This window comes from Grampus griseus, assembly GCF_964374135.1.
Source record: "Grampus griseus genome assembly, chromosome: 9".
NCBI lineage: Eukaryota > Metazoa > Chordata > Mammalia > Artiodactyla > Delphinidae > Grampus > Grampus griseus.
The window spans coordinates 7347655-7364991 of record NC_139003.1 but is presented as its reverse complement, the minus strand read 5'-3'; the positions used below and the strand labels follow the sequence as shown (position 1 = coordinate 7364991).

The window sequence follows — 17337 nt, the reverse complement described above, 5'->3', positions numbered from 1 at the left end:
ACTTTCTCATACGTATGTATGTATAGGAAAAAACATAACATAGTACCTATAGGGTTCACAGTTTCAGGCATCCACTGGGGGGTCTTGGAACATATCCCCCGTAGATAAGGGGGGACTGCTGTGTAAACAACTGCTGAGCCCCTCTGGCTTTTGTGATCACTTAGGGACCAGTTTGCTCTTCCCTCTCGGCCCCCGCAGGAAGAGTCTGTGGAGTGCTCCTGTTTTTCGTAGTGCAGGGGGTGGAGAGCCGGTGTCCCCAGAGAGTGGGTCAGCGATACCAAAGCTTCGCCTTTCATTTCAGGGGAGAGAAAAGTTTTTAAGAGATGACTTTTTGCTGCCAGGGTATTATGTTCTTCCAGGAAACAGGTATAACCTCGAGAAAAAGTGGTGCTTTTTGGTTTGCATGTCCTGTATTTCACCAGCTTTATTTCTTGAGGTATCAGGCTTAATGAAATACTAGATATGAAGGAGCAGAGGCTTGGAACTTCAGAGTTAAAGCACAGAAAGATCTTTTATTGTTTTTTAAAATAGCTTTGTAATCAGGAAAGAAAACACACAACTGTAGACTTGCAGGGAAATACAAATAGCATAAACCTGCACAAACTTGGGACACTTGCTCAAGTGTGCGCGTAAACACCAAATTGGAGTAATGCTGTAGGGTTTTGTTTTGTTTTTATTTATTTATTTTTGGATGCGCTGGGTCTTCGTTGCTGTGTGCCGGCTTTCTCTAGTTGCAGAGAGCCAGGGCTACTCTTCGTTGCGGTGCGCAGGCTTCTCATTGCGGTGGCTTCTCTTGTTGCGGAGCACGGGCTTCGTAGTTGTGGCACACGGGCTTAGTTGCTCCGTGGCATGTGGGATCTTCCTGGACCAGGGCTCGAACCCGTGTCTCCTACATTGGCCAGCAGATTCTTTAATCACTGTGCCACCAGGGAAGCCCTATAGGTTTTTTTAGTAACTATTTTCCCCCACTAATTTATTACATTAATGTATTTTCTATTTACTGGATAGCAGTGTTCCATTAACCAAATAATATAACAAATTATATCTTATCAGAATCTTCAAGTATTTCTTACTTCGCAAATTGTTCCTTTTCCTTTCCCATGTTTTTATTTGCACATACTTATTGATTTTTCAGAGATTATTATATATTAAGGATATTGACCTTTTGATATATACTACAGATATTTTCCAAGTTTATTTTGTTTTTCACATTTAACTCTATTTAGAATGTGCAGTAAGGTTTAAATTTCTGCAGTTGAAACTATTGTCCTATTAGTAATTTTTGACAGCGCAAGTCCTGCCCAGTCATTTTTTCATTTTGTTTTTTTGGCTCTTGGATGTTTATTCTTCCATTTGAATTTTTCTAGATTTCTCCAAAATTATGCCAAATTAAAAAATCATTTTGGGGGCTTCCCTAATGGCGCAGTGGTTGAAAGTCCGCCTGCCGATGCAGGGGACACGGGTTCGTGCCCCAGTCTGGGAGAATCCCACGTGCCGCGGAGCGGCTGGGCCCGTGAGCCATGGCCGCTGAGCGTGCGCGTCCAGAGCCTGTGCTCCGCAACGGGAGAGGCCACAACAGTGAGAGGCCCGTGTACCGCCAAAAAAAAAAAAAAAAAGAAATCATTTTGGGAAGTACTGGCATTTTTATAATACAAAATATAGTTTTTCACTCTTTATTCAGGTTACCTGAATAATGCGAGATCATTGAAATTTCTTTTTCTTTTTTTTAAGAAGATGTTGGGGGGAGGAGTTTATTAATTAATTTATTTTTGCTGTGTTGGGTCTTCGTTTCTGTGTGAGGGCTTTCTCTAGTTGTGGCAAGCGGGGGCCACTCTTCATCGCGGTGCACGGGCCTCTCACTATCGCGGCCTCTCTTGTTGCGGAGCACAGGCTCCAGACGCACAGGCTCAGTAGTTGTGGCTCAGGGGCCTAGTTGCTCCACGGCATGTGGGATCCTCCCAGACCAGGGCTCGAACCCATGTCCCCTACATTAGCAGGCAGACTCTCAACCACTGCGCCACCAGGGAAGCCCTAATTTGCTGCTATTTTTGTTAGCAGTTTTTAAAAAGCAAACCCAAACCTCTGACTTGAATTAATTCCCACAGGCGGAGGCTCGTTTGCTGGAGGAGCAGCGGAGAGTCCAGGTCTACCTTCACGAGAGCACCCAGGACGAGCTAGCCCGGAAGTGCGAGCAGGTGCTCATCGAGAAACACTTGGAGATTTTCCACACAGAGTTTCAGAATTTATTGGATGCCGACAAAAATGAAGGTGAGCCACTGAGATTCAAAACACAAGGGTATTTATTCTGATCTGTGATGTTGAAATTGTGTGAAGTTCTAGACTCAGTTAGCATTACCAACACCAGTCATTCTTTAAGAGACTCACGTGTGAGATTGTGTGTGCGCATGTGTGTGCCTTGTGTGTTGATTTCAGACCTCTGCAGTGTGCTTGGGGTGTGACTTTGGGGGGAGAGCGTCTTTTCAGTTTGGTTTGGAGGCTAACCTGTTCCATACACCTTAGCATTAAGTGATGCTACCACTGGTTTTTTTTGTTTGTTTGTTTTTGGGTTTTTTTTTTTGCAGTACGCGTGCCTCTCACTGTTGTGGCCTCTCCCGTTGTGGAGCACAGGCTCCAGACGCGCAGGCTCAGCGGCCATGGCTCACGGGCCCAGCCGCTCCGTGGCACGTGGGATCCTCCCGGACCGGGGCACGAACCCGTGTCCCCTGCATCGGCAGGCAGACTCTCAACCACTGCGCCACCAGGGAAGCCCCTGGTTATTTTTTTCTTGCGTATGTTTCTTCTGAAAATTCTTTAAGATGAGAAGGCTATAATTTTGCAGAAGTATTTCCTTTACCCCTCCCTTGTTTTACTGGGACATGTTAGGAGCTCAGTAAAAGATTGGTGTTTGGATTCAGGATTTTTCTTTGGTGTTCATATATCAACCATGTGCCATACATATATTAAGTGAAGAATATGGGGACCCTTTTGTGACTTATTTGTTTGTATAGTTGGGATGGATATTCATAAATAGTCCTTAAATTTATTCATTCTTTTAAGTAATATTTGAGTGCCTATTACGTGTCAGGCATAAATAATATCTGAATCTCAAATGTTAGGAAGCCTCAGATGTAGTTCCTGATCATCTTCTTTCTCTATTAGTAGTTTCTCCTAGCAAGGGGGAGAATATGCTTTTTTTTTTTTTTTTTTGCAGTACGCGGGCCTCTCACTGCTGTGGCCTCTCCCGCTGCGGAGCACAGGCTCCGGACACACAGGCTCAGCGGCCATGGCTCACGGGCCCAGCCGCTCCGCGGCATGTGGGATCCTCCCAGACCGGGTCATGAACCCGTGTCCCCTGCATCGGCAGGCGGACTCTCAACCACTGCGCCACCAGGGAAGCCCGAATATGCTTTTATAATAGCATGACTTCCTTATTACTTTCAGCTAAATATACATATGCTAAATATAAAGTATTTGGTTACAGTTAAGTGCATTTGATTATTAAGGTGTGAAAACACGGTGGTTTTATTCCAGTGTACCTTTCACCTCTGTAAGCACTTACTTAGTGGAATGGATATGCAGAGTTTGTTTCCATGCATAAAGGTGTGGCGCCTTCTTCTTTCAGATTTGGGTCGCATGTATAATCTTGTATCCAGGATCCAGGATGGCCTGGGAGAATTGAAAAAACTCCTGGAGACACACATTCATAATCAGGGTCTTGCAGCGATTGAAAAGTGCGGAGAAGCTGCGTTAAATGTAAGTACTGTTTAACTGAAAACCAGTCGGGCCTAACCATTCCCACGCACGGACTGCAGGTGTGTCTCGTGTCTCCACCTACAAATCCAAGGGGTAAGATTTTCACTAGACTCTCATAGAGAACCTGGTTGGGCTTTCTAAAATAGAAGGTTCACAAGCATCTTTATTCAGTAAACATCTCCATAAACTCTTCTCTGGCACTTTTTAGGCATTAAGGGTTTAATTTCTTGATATTCTTTTTTCCTTTATGTCTTCTCAAAATTACATTCCTTGCACTAGAAGAGAGAAGATTATTCCATAGAAAGAACAGGCTAAAGCCTCCTAGAGACTTGTCTCTGGCACTCACAGGCCACAGGCTGCCCCTGGCAGGAACTTCGGTCTGTGTACTGCCCTCCCATTGAAGCTCACAGGGCTGTTTGCCCTGGAAAGGCCCTGAAATGTATGGGATTTCTCATACACACCCCCCTCCCCACTGCGGGAGGCACAAGAATACTCTGCTGGGTTATCTGTAATTCACTTGATAATTTTACATAGCAAGTATCATGTGTTTCTAAGAGACAGGTAAGTTGTCTTCAGTTTTGTCCCTATTGTGAACTTTAATTTTGATAGTGTTTGGGACAACTATTGGAGAAGAAAAGCTTCTAGAACACACAGTTGGTTCTTAGGTCTGAATCAGAAAACTTTTTACCTCTGATTTTATTGTGTTTGGTGTTAATTATTTCAACAGTACTATCTTTAGTATCTTTTTTTAAGTCTTTATTTTCCTGTTATCTTTGGGGATCTCTTTTCTACTTTTAATTATGGGGGTTGCTGCCTCACTTACTATCACATCTATGAAATATTAGAGGGAAGAATGTAAACACACCTTTAAAGGACCTGACACAGGCATGTACAGGGGATTCAAAAGGGGTGACCTGATGAAGCTATCTTTTCAGTAACGTAAGGTGTTTTCACAGATGTTAATTCAAAACCCGGTTTGGCTGTGTGGGCAGCAGAACCAAGTTAAATGACTTTCCTTCAAATGAGTTAAGGTGGCGAGTCTTATTTCATCAGATATGGATTAGAATAGCCGATAAATGAAGCAGGTTTCGCTTTTTCATGTAAACTGTTAAATGTTAGATATGAGATTGGCCTTAGGGACTCGTGTTCTAGGTGAATATAGTTAGATTAAAAATCAGTAGGATAACTTGCTCTTTTGTTTTCATAGGTATGATGGGATAGTCCTTCTAATGTCAATCTTTTCCAAACCAAGTAAGGTTCTAGATGGAGAAATAATCACGTTGTAATTCTCCAGTACCATTTTCTCTTTCTTTTGGATACAGTCAGCTGCCTGATTGACTTGGTCAGTGAGTCTTGAATCTGAAGTTGACCTTTTCATGGCAGTTAAAGCACAAGTTCAGCTTCTAAGTAAAATCATTCCTCTATTAGGAGAGACTTCGTCTGTCAGCAGTAGACAGCAAAAATAAACTGTATTTACCAGCAGTTATATTTTATTGGAAATTAAGCTTTTAAACAATATTTTTATTTATTATCTATTTATTTATTTAATTTATTTTTGGCTGCATCGGGTCTTCTTTACGGCACACAGGTTTCTCTCTAGTTGTGGCATGCGGGTTTTCTCTTCTCTAGTGGAGGCGTGCGGGCTCAGTAGTTGTGGTGTGTGTGGGCTTAGGTGCCCTGCAGCATGTGGGATCTTAGCTCCCTGACCAGGGATTGAACCCACATCCCCCTGCATTGTAAGGCGGATTCTTTACCACTGGACCACCAGGGAAGTCCCCTAAACAATATTTTTATTACTTAGATGTAAGCCACTGATACACGTGTATTTAAACATCAAAATAAGATTTTCCCCCATGAAGAATAATTATATATAACTTGGTAAATTTATATTGCATCTGCCTTAACTTTCAAAAGTCAAACATTTTAAAAATAACATTATTCATTATAATTATTATTTCCATAGGAACTGTTTTTATACTGAACTCATGAAACTGGTTTTTTAAATTGTTCTTGTGAGGAAAAGTTTCTTTAAGAAAACAAATACTTTTCCTATTTTCTGCAAAAGGAGTTTTCCCTGGTTTTCCATTTTATTGGCTCATCTCTGAAGTTTCGGTTGACTTGTAAGTTCGTGGTGCCGTCTGACTGGCGCGTGGATTTCTTTACGACCTTCCCCGGGCTGGGTCGGACCTGCTGCCTTTACTCACCAATGATGTAAAAGCCCAGGAAACTTGAAGAAGCTCCAGAGAGAGCACATGTAGCCAGTCTTAGCCTGACTCGCAGCTGCTTATTGTAAGACAGAATAAATACAGCTGCTAAAACATAAATAATTTTAGGTAGGTATTCATTTTTATCACATGTGTAGTAAACGTAAAAGATGTAACCCAAACCATGATGGTTTTCCAAAACCCATTAATGCTGAAAAAAAAAAAAAGGCGGCAGAAAAGGGAGATTGGTTGAATTAGTAAAAAATTACGATTATCGTACCTAATTTTAAGTGGGGTTTAATTACTTTGAAGACAGTTTTTAAAGTTTTTCACCTAATTGAATTGAATCATAGTATATGAGAATCATTTAAATTCATCTATTAAATGCCATAGAAGGCACTGCTTAAATGATTTTTTTTAAGGGCTGAAAAGTTATCTAGTCCTATGATTCCATTTATCCCATCAGTTTGGCTAGAAAACAAGTTTTACTGCTAATCAGTGTGGCCTAGGCTGAAATTAGTACAGGTTTCACACTTGTAATGTGATTCAAATAATATTTTTGTGTTAGAAACTTCAAAATCTACTTAAGAATTTTCTGAAGGCATTTTTTTTTCCAGGTAGAACAGATTTGAGAATAATGGCTGTTCCTGGGTAACCAGTGTCTGGGAAATCCCCCTCATGGTGTCCCCCTCTCTTTACCCAAAGAGGAGCTGGCAGTCTTGCCCTGTGAAGTGTGGCTGAAACCCTGAACACATGTGCTGTTTTTAGACACACTGCTTCTTGTACCTGCCCCGCCGCACCCAGGCCGGGGAACACCAGGGAACGCAGCTCGGGATCAGGGCTCCTCTCAGGGTACAGGGGCTTCAGGCTGAAGCAGATCAGTGTGGGTCCATCCCACCCGCCATGACGTGAGATTCCAGCACGAGGAGGCGTTCTCTCCAGCCTTCGAGAGATGCTCGCGACTGAGGACACTCGGGCCTAGCCGTGCTGCAGGCACCATTAGCATGTTGCATCGGGGCAGCAGTAGAACTTTGGAAACACAAAGAACTCTTCGAGGATGGGTTTTAAACAGGTTTAGAGCTGAACAAAGGATCAGATAATTCTTTTAATCGGCAAGTTTATTTCATAGGCAAGTTACCCCGTGTGTGGCCTCTGGACTGAAAGGAGACAGTGGGGCAGCAGCAGGGCAAATCAGCACATTTCACGTTGCCTCCAGGCCGGCAGGAGTCGAACATTGAGAGACCTCGTGTGCTTGTGTAGACGGGCCGCGGCACTACACGTGTGCTCAGTTGTTGGCAGTGTAGTAACGGAAGCAAAATAATCCGTATTAAAATATAGGAGGAGGTTGGGCCCGTCCACTTAGGTGTTGAGGGGAGCATCTTGAAAGCAGAGCCCGCACCTTCAGGTGTTCATTTAAAAGGATTGCAGCCCGTGGTGGGGCGGCCCCGTGCTGGGTTCTCAGCCGTTTCGTCTACCAAAGCAGCCGGCTGCTGGTGCTGGCTGGCGGTAAAACTCAGAGGACCAGCGGGGGCCGCAGAGGACGTTGACGTCACTTCCGCTCATCCAGCAAGCGTCACGGCCTTCCTGTGCTGCCTCTGCTGCCGAGGATCCCAGTGTGCGGTGCCGCCACACTGCTGTCTACTCATCGCATCTCACTTGGTCTTCTCGGGTCTCCGTGACCTCCTCGGCCCGCTTTAGTGACTGTACCGCGGGGCCATTTTAACGCTCACATCTTCCTTCCTTGGTTCCCTAGCACGGCGGCGGCAGCTGTGGAGTATGTGCCACGCGGCCTCACCCTCTGCCCCTGGCAACCTGAGTCTTCTCAGGTGGAGTCATTTCCTACTGAATGTGGGCATGGCCGTGGGGTCCTCTCGGACCAGCGGGCAGCCAGCCTGTCGACCCCCAGCAGCGCGTAGCCGCCACGCAGTCCTCTCTGCTGAGTCAGTGGAGTGGGGACGTGCTGCGTCCCTTGGCCCTCCAGGCTTTTCCTGCCTAGTCCCAAAGCTGCCCTTGGAATCGAGGCCCCGTCCCTTCATTTCTGGATGGTCTTACATCTCTCCCATTCCTGTTCATCCCTCATCTTGCTTAGCAGTTTCGTCTTCCAAAAATACTCCTCAATGTGTGAACAGTTTTACTCCATGTTCTTCATCCGTTGCTTTAAATAAAGCACAAAAAACCCCTCTTCCCTAAAATAATATATTAAATCTTCCATATTATATTAAGTCAAAATCCTCTTCTAATATGCTCCCATTGTCATGAACCTCATCTTCCAGTGAAACTGTTCTGTCCTCATTCCCCGCAAAACACGTCCTTGTTCATTATACACATGCTACCTTCTCTGCCTGGAACGCGGTCCTTCCTTCCTTCTCTTTTTATCCTGCTTTTGAAGGCCAGCTCAAATCCCACTTTCTGAAAAAGAAAAAAATGCTCTCCACTGACTCTTCCCGCCCAAGTAGTTGTATCCTCATCCTAAACCATTAGGGCATCTAGAAAAATCTCCCAAATGCCGCTGTATATTTGTGTATAACTTCTGTGTTTCTTGTCACTCCATCTATTATAAATCCCTTAAGAGTAAAACTGACACCTTACTATGGTTTGATACTCTTTATAATTTTAGAACTAGCGTCTGATACAGCAAGTAGTTATTGTTGATAATGACGATGACCGTGGTGGCAAGGAGGAAGGGCCACCTGCTGCCGCCCCAGCGCCTTTCTGGTTTCATCCTCCTTACTCTTCATTCTCATTATGTCCATCGTCGAAACGTTTTTAAGCACTCCCAGTTCCATACATGTGCCGTGCTGTACCCTCCTGGTTCTTCTGTCTGCTTAGACATATTCCTTCTTTTTTTCCTATGTGTTAAACACCTTTATCTTTCAGTACCCTCAAATGCCATTTCTTCCATGAAGGCTTTCTCGATCACCCCTGTGAAATAGCAGCATGTTGGACAATTTACATGACATTCACACTCCGTATATCTTAGATGTCTGTGTAAATGTCTTCTACAGGGATGGCTTTATCCATCTTCATGGCCTCAGCTCAGCACTGTGCCTCACACAGAATAGGGTCTCCGTCTACTTATGTCTTAATTATACTCCTCACTGTTGCCAGCAGGATTCAGGGCGGCTTACACAATACGTAAAAGACAATAGGATAAATGAAACAGTAGCAAAATAAGGGTTGGAAACACAAAGGAAGCTAAGTGTAGGATAGCACTCAGAGTGCGTGCAGTGAAGTCTGGTCTCTCATTAGAGGTGGGTTACAAATTTGCCTCTGATGTCTTCCATCAGTACAGAGAGCTTGCTGGAAAGGACAGTTGGTAGTACTGTGAAGTACAGTCAACTCCTTGATTCATAGTGATCTTAGGGAACGAGGCTGTGGCTCAGAGGAATGACTTTATCGGCGTTCAGAACGGACGGTACCTTTCCTTACGGCCCATCCTGAAGAGAACACCAGCTATGTGGAAAGTCATCTGTGTAAATACAGAGTAAATACTATATCAAGTCATTGGATGGCTTTATAAGTTCCCCTAATGCCACAATTTTATAGCAAAATAAAGTTCAGGAAATGAGTCAATACAGACTTGTAAGTACCTGCTAGTGAATGCTTGACCAATACAGTTGGTTCCATGTTGAATTTTTAATTAACACACGATTCTGCAGCAGTCTGGGTGCTATTGTTCTTCCCTACAAAGAAAGCTTCATAAATCAGGTATAGAGAATGTTTCATTACTCTGTCTTCAGGGCAGAAGTGGCAACAGATAAGCACAAAGTCCTCTTTGAAACCGTATCTTGATTTAGTGACCTCAGTCTAACTGGAACTGAAATATAATCCAACAAGAATGGGCTTGTAGATGCTTCGATGTCCAGCAGGGCTGTTGGTGTGACGGTGGGAGGTTGGGCTGCAGAACCAGACTGGGGCACAAAGTTGTGAATGTTTACTTACAGCTTTGGAGGCAAAGGTGTACTGAGACGGAGAGGCGTTTCAGGAGCGGCCCAGGGCTGCCGCGGCGATAGTGCTTGTAAGAGGGAGCAGTTAGAGCGGAGAGTTCTAAAAGCAGAAGTAAAATCAGGGAGCTCTGACGAGCAAATTTTTCAGTATAAGACAAAGGGGCTGAGTCTGGGACCCCTTACGAAAAAGAATTACGAGAAAGTTCCATGGTTGGGATTGAGGACTCACTTGTGTGTGAGCCTACCCGAGACCGAACAGAGTAACTCAGTGCTGGGTGCCTCTGGTAGATTTGGGTTTCATTTATACAACCAAGATTCCCTTTCTCTTCTGGAGTAAAAAGCTTAAATAACAGTCCTGACTCCACCTTGCTGTGGGTGGTAATAGAAGAAAATTACCCCCGCAGAGCTAAACTTTAGCTCGGGGACCTTTTACATTTGGAGTGTGACCCGGCTTTGTGTGGTCAAGGGAGATGGAGACCATATCCATCGTGTCTTTAAAGAGCGTGGAGAGGGCGGGATAAGAAGATCCTAGACTGTCACAGCTGCAGGCCGCCCCTTAAGCTGGGGATGGATTATTCCAGCTGATTGTACTATTTCTTATTTTGAATATGTTGACATTTTTCCATAATAAAACTTAAAAAAAAAAGCAAAACGGAAGAAATGTACTAGTTTTGGTGCAGTCGATGTGGGAAAGGAGAAAGAGGAGGGAGCAGGTTACAACTTTAATTACATAAAGAGCTGATACTTGGTGACAGTGCAGATTGGTTCAGAAAGCACGCAGCTAAATTTATGAATTCGTCTTCTGTCTTTGCCATGAGATGAAGAGGGTAACCATTTTCTCTGAAGGAAAAAATACACAAATGTCCATCTTTAGTCTAAGATAACCAGGCTCTGAAAAGACTCACTGTATCCTTTGTGTATCCGGGAAACACCCTTCTCTCCTTCAACTGTAGGGAGAACTCCAGTCCTTTCACAAGCAGACCCATCGTAGAAGCCTCTTCCTGCCCAAATCTGACTTTGTACCCCACGTTAAACTAATTTTGCCTTCGTCTTTGCTGCGTATCTGTACGTCCTGAAGTGGCCCCCGCCCGGTTCAAGACCAGTCACATGCGACCCGTGAACTTCTCTGGCCGCCCACCCACCACCCACCCGCTTCCCTTCTGTATACGCTGCTCCTGTTTCTGAGCTGATGCATGTATTACTTTCTGAAACATCATTCTTTCAGTTAGAGGAGACACAGTTTTTCTTGGCAAGTCTAACGTAGTTCCACTTTCAAGAACTAATATTTTCGCCTTTGATCACCCAGCACCTAAGTCTAGTCAGTTAGAGCCTCACCATTTACGGGGTAACCAACACCAAAGGGCTGGCTGCAGGCACACCTGGGATTCAGGGCAAGGTAGGGGGTGAGCGGGCATGAGGGGCCAGGGTCAAAAATGGGAGCCCACACGGTCATGTAACTCAGGTCAGGGATTTGTGAAAGTTTATCAGAGGCCGAAGGTTATGATCAGATTAAAGATGTGTTCATTACGCTGAGGCTCATAAGTAAAAATGACTGAAGCAGAAAGTAGCAGGTGGACAGAGGTTAACGTGGTGGGAATGGAGAGCACTGGTTCAGTTGCTACGTTTGTTTGTCTTGATATTTTAAACTTAAACCATTCTCAGTCAGAAAAACTAGTGATTTCTGCTTATCTAAACAAAAGAGTTGAGGCGATGGAGTAAGAAAAGCCCATTAAAGGACTTCCCTGGTGGCGCAGGAATCCACCTGCCAACGCAGGGGACCACGGGTTCGAGCCCTGGTCCGGGAAGATCCCGCATGCCGCAGAGCAACTGATCCCGTGCACCACAGCTACTGAGCCTACGCTTTAGAGCCCGTGAGCCACAACTACTGAGCCCATGTGCCACAGCTACTGAGCCTGCGCTCTAGAGCCCGCGAGCCACAACTACTGAAGCTCGTGAGCCACAACTACTGAAGCCTGCGCACCTAGAGCCCGTGCTCCGCAACAAGAGAAGGCACCGCGGTGAGAAGCCCGCACGCACGGCAACGAAGAGTTGCCCCTGCTCACCGCAACTAGAGAAAGCCCACGTGCAGCAACGAAGACCCAATGCAGCCAAAAATTAATTACTTTTTTTAGGCCCATTAAGGAAATGTGAGACTTAGAATACTGAATGGTATTTGAGGCCTCCCATTTCTCTCCCAGTTTGGGGAGGGGGCTGTTTGGTTTTTTTGGTTTGGGTTTTGGAGGTTTTTGCTCATTAGGTAATATCAAAATTACTTTTAAACCCTGAGTGCACACAGGCTGGCAGCGGAGGGGGGCACCTCAGAAAGTGCTGAGTGATGGGGCGCCGGGCTGGGGTTGAAGCTCCCGCATGTCATCGGCAGAGTGTAGTCGGTGGTTTGGGACTGTTCTTTTTCTGAACCTCTTGCTTCTCTGTGTTTTGCTTGGAGATGATGCGACTCCAAAGGGGAAGTGCTAATGCTTATGGGGAAGAAGAGTTCCACTGACCCCGAACGATGGCGTGGTGTGTTCTCATCAGTTGAGACACATTTCTTTCCCTTTCCTTCTTGAAGAGAAGCAGCCCCGAGGTGGGGACGTCGGCCTCGTGGAACAAGGCCCTGGGTGGCCTGTGCTGCCTCCGCCTGTCCCCCGCGAGGACAGGAGGCCGGGTGCCGCTCGGGGCCCTGGAGGCCGCACAGGCTGAGAGCGCGATGCACGTGTGTGAGGTGGAGGCCCCAGGCCTGTGGCCCCCGTATCCTCTTGAGGCAGAATTACAGTATTCCTGAGGATCACAAGTGACCCCGAGAAATCCTGCGTGACGTGCAGCAGCTCCCCGTGAGGTACTGGCCTCACTCCTCTGGGCGTGCCCCACACGCCTCTCTGCTTTAACTAAGGGTAAGGTGGAAGTTATGTCAGGCTCCTAAAGTGTGTTTTCTCTCTGTGAGACGGGCTTTTAGAATTATCCTGTTAGTGGAAACGTGGGATAAAAGGTGGTAATTCAGTTATGATCATGGTTGTTCCCGATTTGGCCATTGCAGAATGAGTTGGCAAAGGACAGGAGGCCAGGCAGGCGCAGTCTGGTGAGCCCCTTGAGCTCATGCCCAGCGAGGGAGGCCGCCCTTGGAGCAGCTCACAGGGATGGTGAGCTCGTGTAACAGGGAAGCCTGGCCTGTCCTGGAAGCTCAGGGAGGTTCCCTGAAAGTATTGGAGACCAGTAGAAGAGCTGGAGCTGCCTGGGCCAGGTGGGGGTCCCAGACAGAGCAGAGACCTGTCCTGGCCACCATGAAGTCGGCTACGACAGGAAGAGGGGCAGGGCACAAGGTAAACCCGCGAGGGTGGGCCTGGGCTGGCCAGACCATGGGAGAGCTCGAAGGCCAGGTTGATGATACACCTTAATCCTAAGAGCAAGACGAACCCAGGAGGATGGTTATAATAAAACCGGACACTGACAGGATCAGATTTTGTTTTTACAAAATCGCTACCATGTAGAAAATGGATTAAAAGGAAGAAGAGTTGCTAGTGTACCAGTTAGTTTGTTAGAGTGGTTCAGATGGAAATGACACGGGCTGGTGATGGGGGGACACAGAAGGAATTAAGTAATTAGACTCTGTAATGGACGGGATCTGTGTTGGATAATTGTTGAAGCTGGACGATGAATACGTGGGGTGGGTTTTCCTGTTCTTTGTAATTTTGAATATGTTTGACTCTTTTCTGCAATAACACGTTGAAACGAAAGAAATGGAAAGAGAGAGGTCCAGAGAGCAGCAGAGCCAGGGAGGAGATGGGGCCGGCTCTGGCACACAGAGTTTGGGGATCCCTCCAGGCGTCCGCGGCAGGTTGCGTGAACCGAGTGGGACGTCTGGTCTGGTCTGGTCTGGAGAGGAATGTGACGGCCATTGGCAATAAAGACACCGATCACGTAGGAGTTGGATGAGATCCCTCTGGGACCAGCCTGAGAGGCGTCCTGTTTCTTGTATGTAGAGAGCTCTCATGTACTATGGAGTAATCACGCCGATTACTGACTACCTTTTTTTTCTATTGGAGTATAATTGCTTTACAACGTTGTGTTAGTTTCTGCTGTACAATGAAGTGAATCAGCTCTATGTATACCTATATCCCCTCCCGTTTGGACCTCCCTCACCACCCCCATCCCACCCATCTAGGTCGTCACAGAGCACCAAGCTGAGCTTTCCTTTTTTTTTTTTTTTTTAACGTCAGAAATTCACATCTTCATGCTCTTGAAAAAAACGTGCATTTCATCCGGCTGATCTTTTCTCTCTCCTTACCTCTGTTGCTTGTCTAACCCTGCGATCTGGTGCCCTGTGAAGAGACCGCCATTTACCTCCTGGTTGCTAAATCACTCACCTTTTGAACGTCTTTTCTCTGTTTGGCACTGCTGACGGCTCCTTCCTTAACTTCTCTCCTCTGTGTTATTCCTGTGTGTTCCCATCTCCATCTGCCCTTGCCAGGTTCCAAGGTGGCTTCTCTCTGGATCTCAGATGCTAAATTCAAGTCTCCAGGGCTCAGTACCTTGGCACGCTCTTCCCTCAGTGGGTTCCGTTCACACCCTCACTTCTCACCAGCCAGGCTCCTGGCTGAGTCTTCTCGTATAGCAGAAAGAATCTGGAATTGGAGTCTGAAGACTTCTGTTCCCTTAGAGAAGTGCTGTCTTTCCATGGGCAATTCTGCTGGGCATTTTTGGGGACATTTATGTTTTTCCAAATCCTAGATCTGAGAAAAATTGGTCAAGAAATCAAGAAAACGGAAGAGCGTTGTAGTTCTCCTGTAAACATAATGGTCACCGTGGAGACTTTCCTGATTCAAAGGAATCCATTGATGATGGTCCAGGGCAAGGGGAGGGGTGCTGATGTGGGGAGTCCAAGCTTCAGGTCGTCTCTGGGAGCCAGGGTGAGGTAGAGGAGCAGTGTCACCCAGTGGGTCCGTCTTCCTTGTAGGTGATGCCCAGGTATAAACGTGCATGTGTCCCTCTCTGCTGCTAAGGGTGAGTCATTCTTGCAGATAAAATAAAAACTAACCCGTTTGTATACATAATATACTTTATATCAATCCTGTGAGTGGTGTTCCAAGAAAAAGCAAGTTTTGGAAGCAAAGCCCTTAACTTGGCAGTTTTGATATGCGGTTCTTGGTAACGCTGTTAACCTTTAATGTTCCTTTATTCAAATACTACACGATAATGTTTGCTGGCATTTTCCGGTGTGTAGATACTTGCTAGAGATTAAAGCTCTTTGTAAATACTTTAAAAGAACACATGCAGAAAGAAAAATAATTTGAATGATGTGAAATAATTTGACATGAAATCAGAAAGCAATCTGAATTGGCAAAAGCAATATCAATTTCAACGGCAAAACCAAAACTGAGTCAAGCGGGCAGTATTCTTTCATTGTTAGGAAAAAGAAATGAGCTCACATGAAGTACGCTGTGTGCCAACTGAGAGGTGCTTTTGGGTGCAGTCTTGTGAATAAGACCATTAATACAGAGTGCAAGAGGTTCTTCTGCACCCGGAATAGTTGTCATGAAACGGGGGCTGGGCTGTCTGGGGGAGCAGTTAATGCTGTGTGTGTGCTGAGTTTTAAGATAGATAATTTTCAGACATTAAACACATGTGGCGTTGGCTTTCAGTATTTTAAGTGATTTTTGTTTGGCAATTATTTTGTGTTAAATTCCCTTTTAATGTTTTGTCGAATGTCTGTCAGGTAGAGGCCACTTTACATGTCATTGAAATGATAATCTTGTTATCATTTGTTCGTAATAATAGTAATCCTGGCATTTTTATTACATCTTTAACAGAAAACCTCTGAAACTCTTAGTATAACCCTATCTGTCACAGAAAAAGTATTTACTCTTAATGGTTACTCATTATTATTTTAAAACAAGTGTCACAAAAATGCAGAACAACTAGAATTGGGGGCGTTCTGGTTTCTCCTCCTGAATCCCGAGGAGAAGCACCTGTGAGGAGTTTGGAAACGCTGGCAAACCGTTTAAGCCCCCTGCGCCAGGCCTTGCCTCTGTGACGTGCTGGCCGCCGTGCCCTCAGCGCGCACCACGCGGGCTCAGCCTGTCTTCCCGACCCCTCACCTGGGCCCTTTCCTTCTCAGAGGCTCTCAGGAGTCAGGCTGCCCGTGTCCGGGCCTGACTGCCGCCGCTTAGGCCCTTGGCCGGCTGGTTGCCTGTGACTTTGTTTCTTCGTCTGTGAGGAGGGGATGCGAAGAGCACTGGCCTCGCGGCAGCGTAGTGACAGCCCTCAGCAGGCTCAGCGCCGTCCGGTGCGCAGCAGACGCTCAGCGTCGGCCTCTGCTTTCTTGTGACCCAGGACTGTCTCCTTTGGCGCCCCTCCCTGTGTTCCTTCTGTGTCGCTCCAGAAGCCTCTCCTGTGGCTGACTTTCACATTTCATGTCCATCCTGTGGTTCCTTTGTCCAGAGACTCCCACGGGGCTGCCCTGCCGATCCCACAGTGCTCTGCCTGTCCTGTCTCCCAGGCCCTGGCCTTTCCCGTCTCAGTTCTCTCTGTTTGTCCACGTGGGTCTTCTGATTTTCCCAGGATGTACTAGTCTCACCCTTGCTGCCACGTCTGACCTACTCCGGCCCCTCAGCACACTTCCTAGGACCTAAAAGCTATGCTATCTTTGCATTGCCTGCCCAGCTAAGTTCTAAATAACTGGTAGGCTGGTTTCCCCAGCCAAAACAAAGTCGAGAAGTTGAATTGTTAACAACAAAAACTGGCAAAGTAAAGCTACCGCTTTGAAAGTTTGTTTTCTGTCATCCCTTTGAGTTTTCAGATAATTTGAAAAAAATCACTCTTTTTCCTATAGCTTGAAGTCAGTATTTAATTTTGAGTGCAGAGAATATATTTTCTTTTATTATATCTATAAACATCATATCCTATGTGTTTTGATGATGGAATGAAAACTATTTCTTGATCTTGTTAACATCTTTGAAGAAGTATCCAAACCTTTTGGAATGTTTTCTAGTAGCTGTTAGTGTGCAGTTTAGTCCCCAGAAACCAACTTGTGTGTCTGCTTTTCCCTCTACCCAAGGACCCCAAAATGTATGTACAGACAGTGTTGGATGTTCATAAAAAATACAACGCCCTAGTGATGTCAGCGTTCAACAACGATGCTGGGTTCGTGGCCGCACTGGACAAGGTGGGTGTGCTGGCGCATGGCTCTCCTGGGGACAGTGGCTGGCACACTGGCCTCTGACTGTGTTTCCTGTGATCTGCAGGCTTGCGGTCGCTTCATAAACAACAACGCGGTTACCAAAATGGCTCAGTCATCCAGTAAATCCCCCGAGTTGCTGGCTCGATACTGTGACTCCTTGTTGAAGAAGAGGTACTAGTGACTTTGTGTTTTTTTCTTAGTAAACCTGTTTATAATCTCAGCCTCTAGATGAGGAGTTAAAATTTATATTACATTTTAC

The 17337-nt window shown here is 45.8% G+C and overlaps 1 protein-coding gene across 3 annotated transcripts in view; it reads left to right on the top strand.

Annotated features, from left to right (window-relative positions):
- Nucleotides 1–17337, top strand: part of CUL1 (cullin 1) — a 106639-nt gene that overhangs the window by 73722 nt on the left and 15580 nt on the right. For all 3 annotated transcript variants that reach the window (XM_082662074.1, XM_082662073.1, XM_082662072.1), the window contains exons 8-11: nt 2106–2268; nt 3623–3753; nt 16956–17063; nt 17143–17249. In XM_082662074.1, the coding sequence (XP_082518200.1) occupies nt 2106–2268; nt 3623–3753; nt 16956–17063; nt 17143–17249 (509 nt within the window). The remainder of the gene's footprint in view (nt 1–2105; nt 2269–3622; nt 3754–16955; nt 17064–17142; nt 17250–17337) is intronic.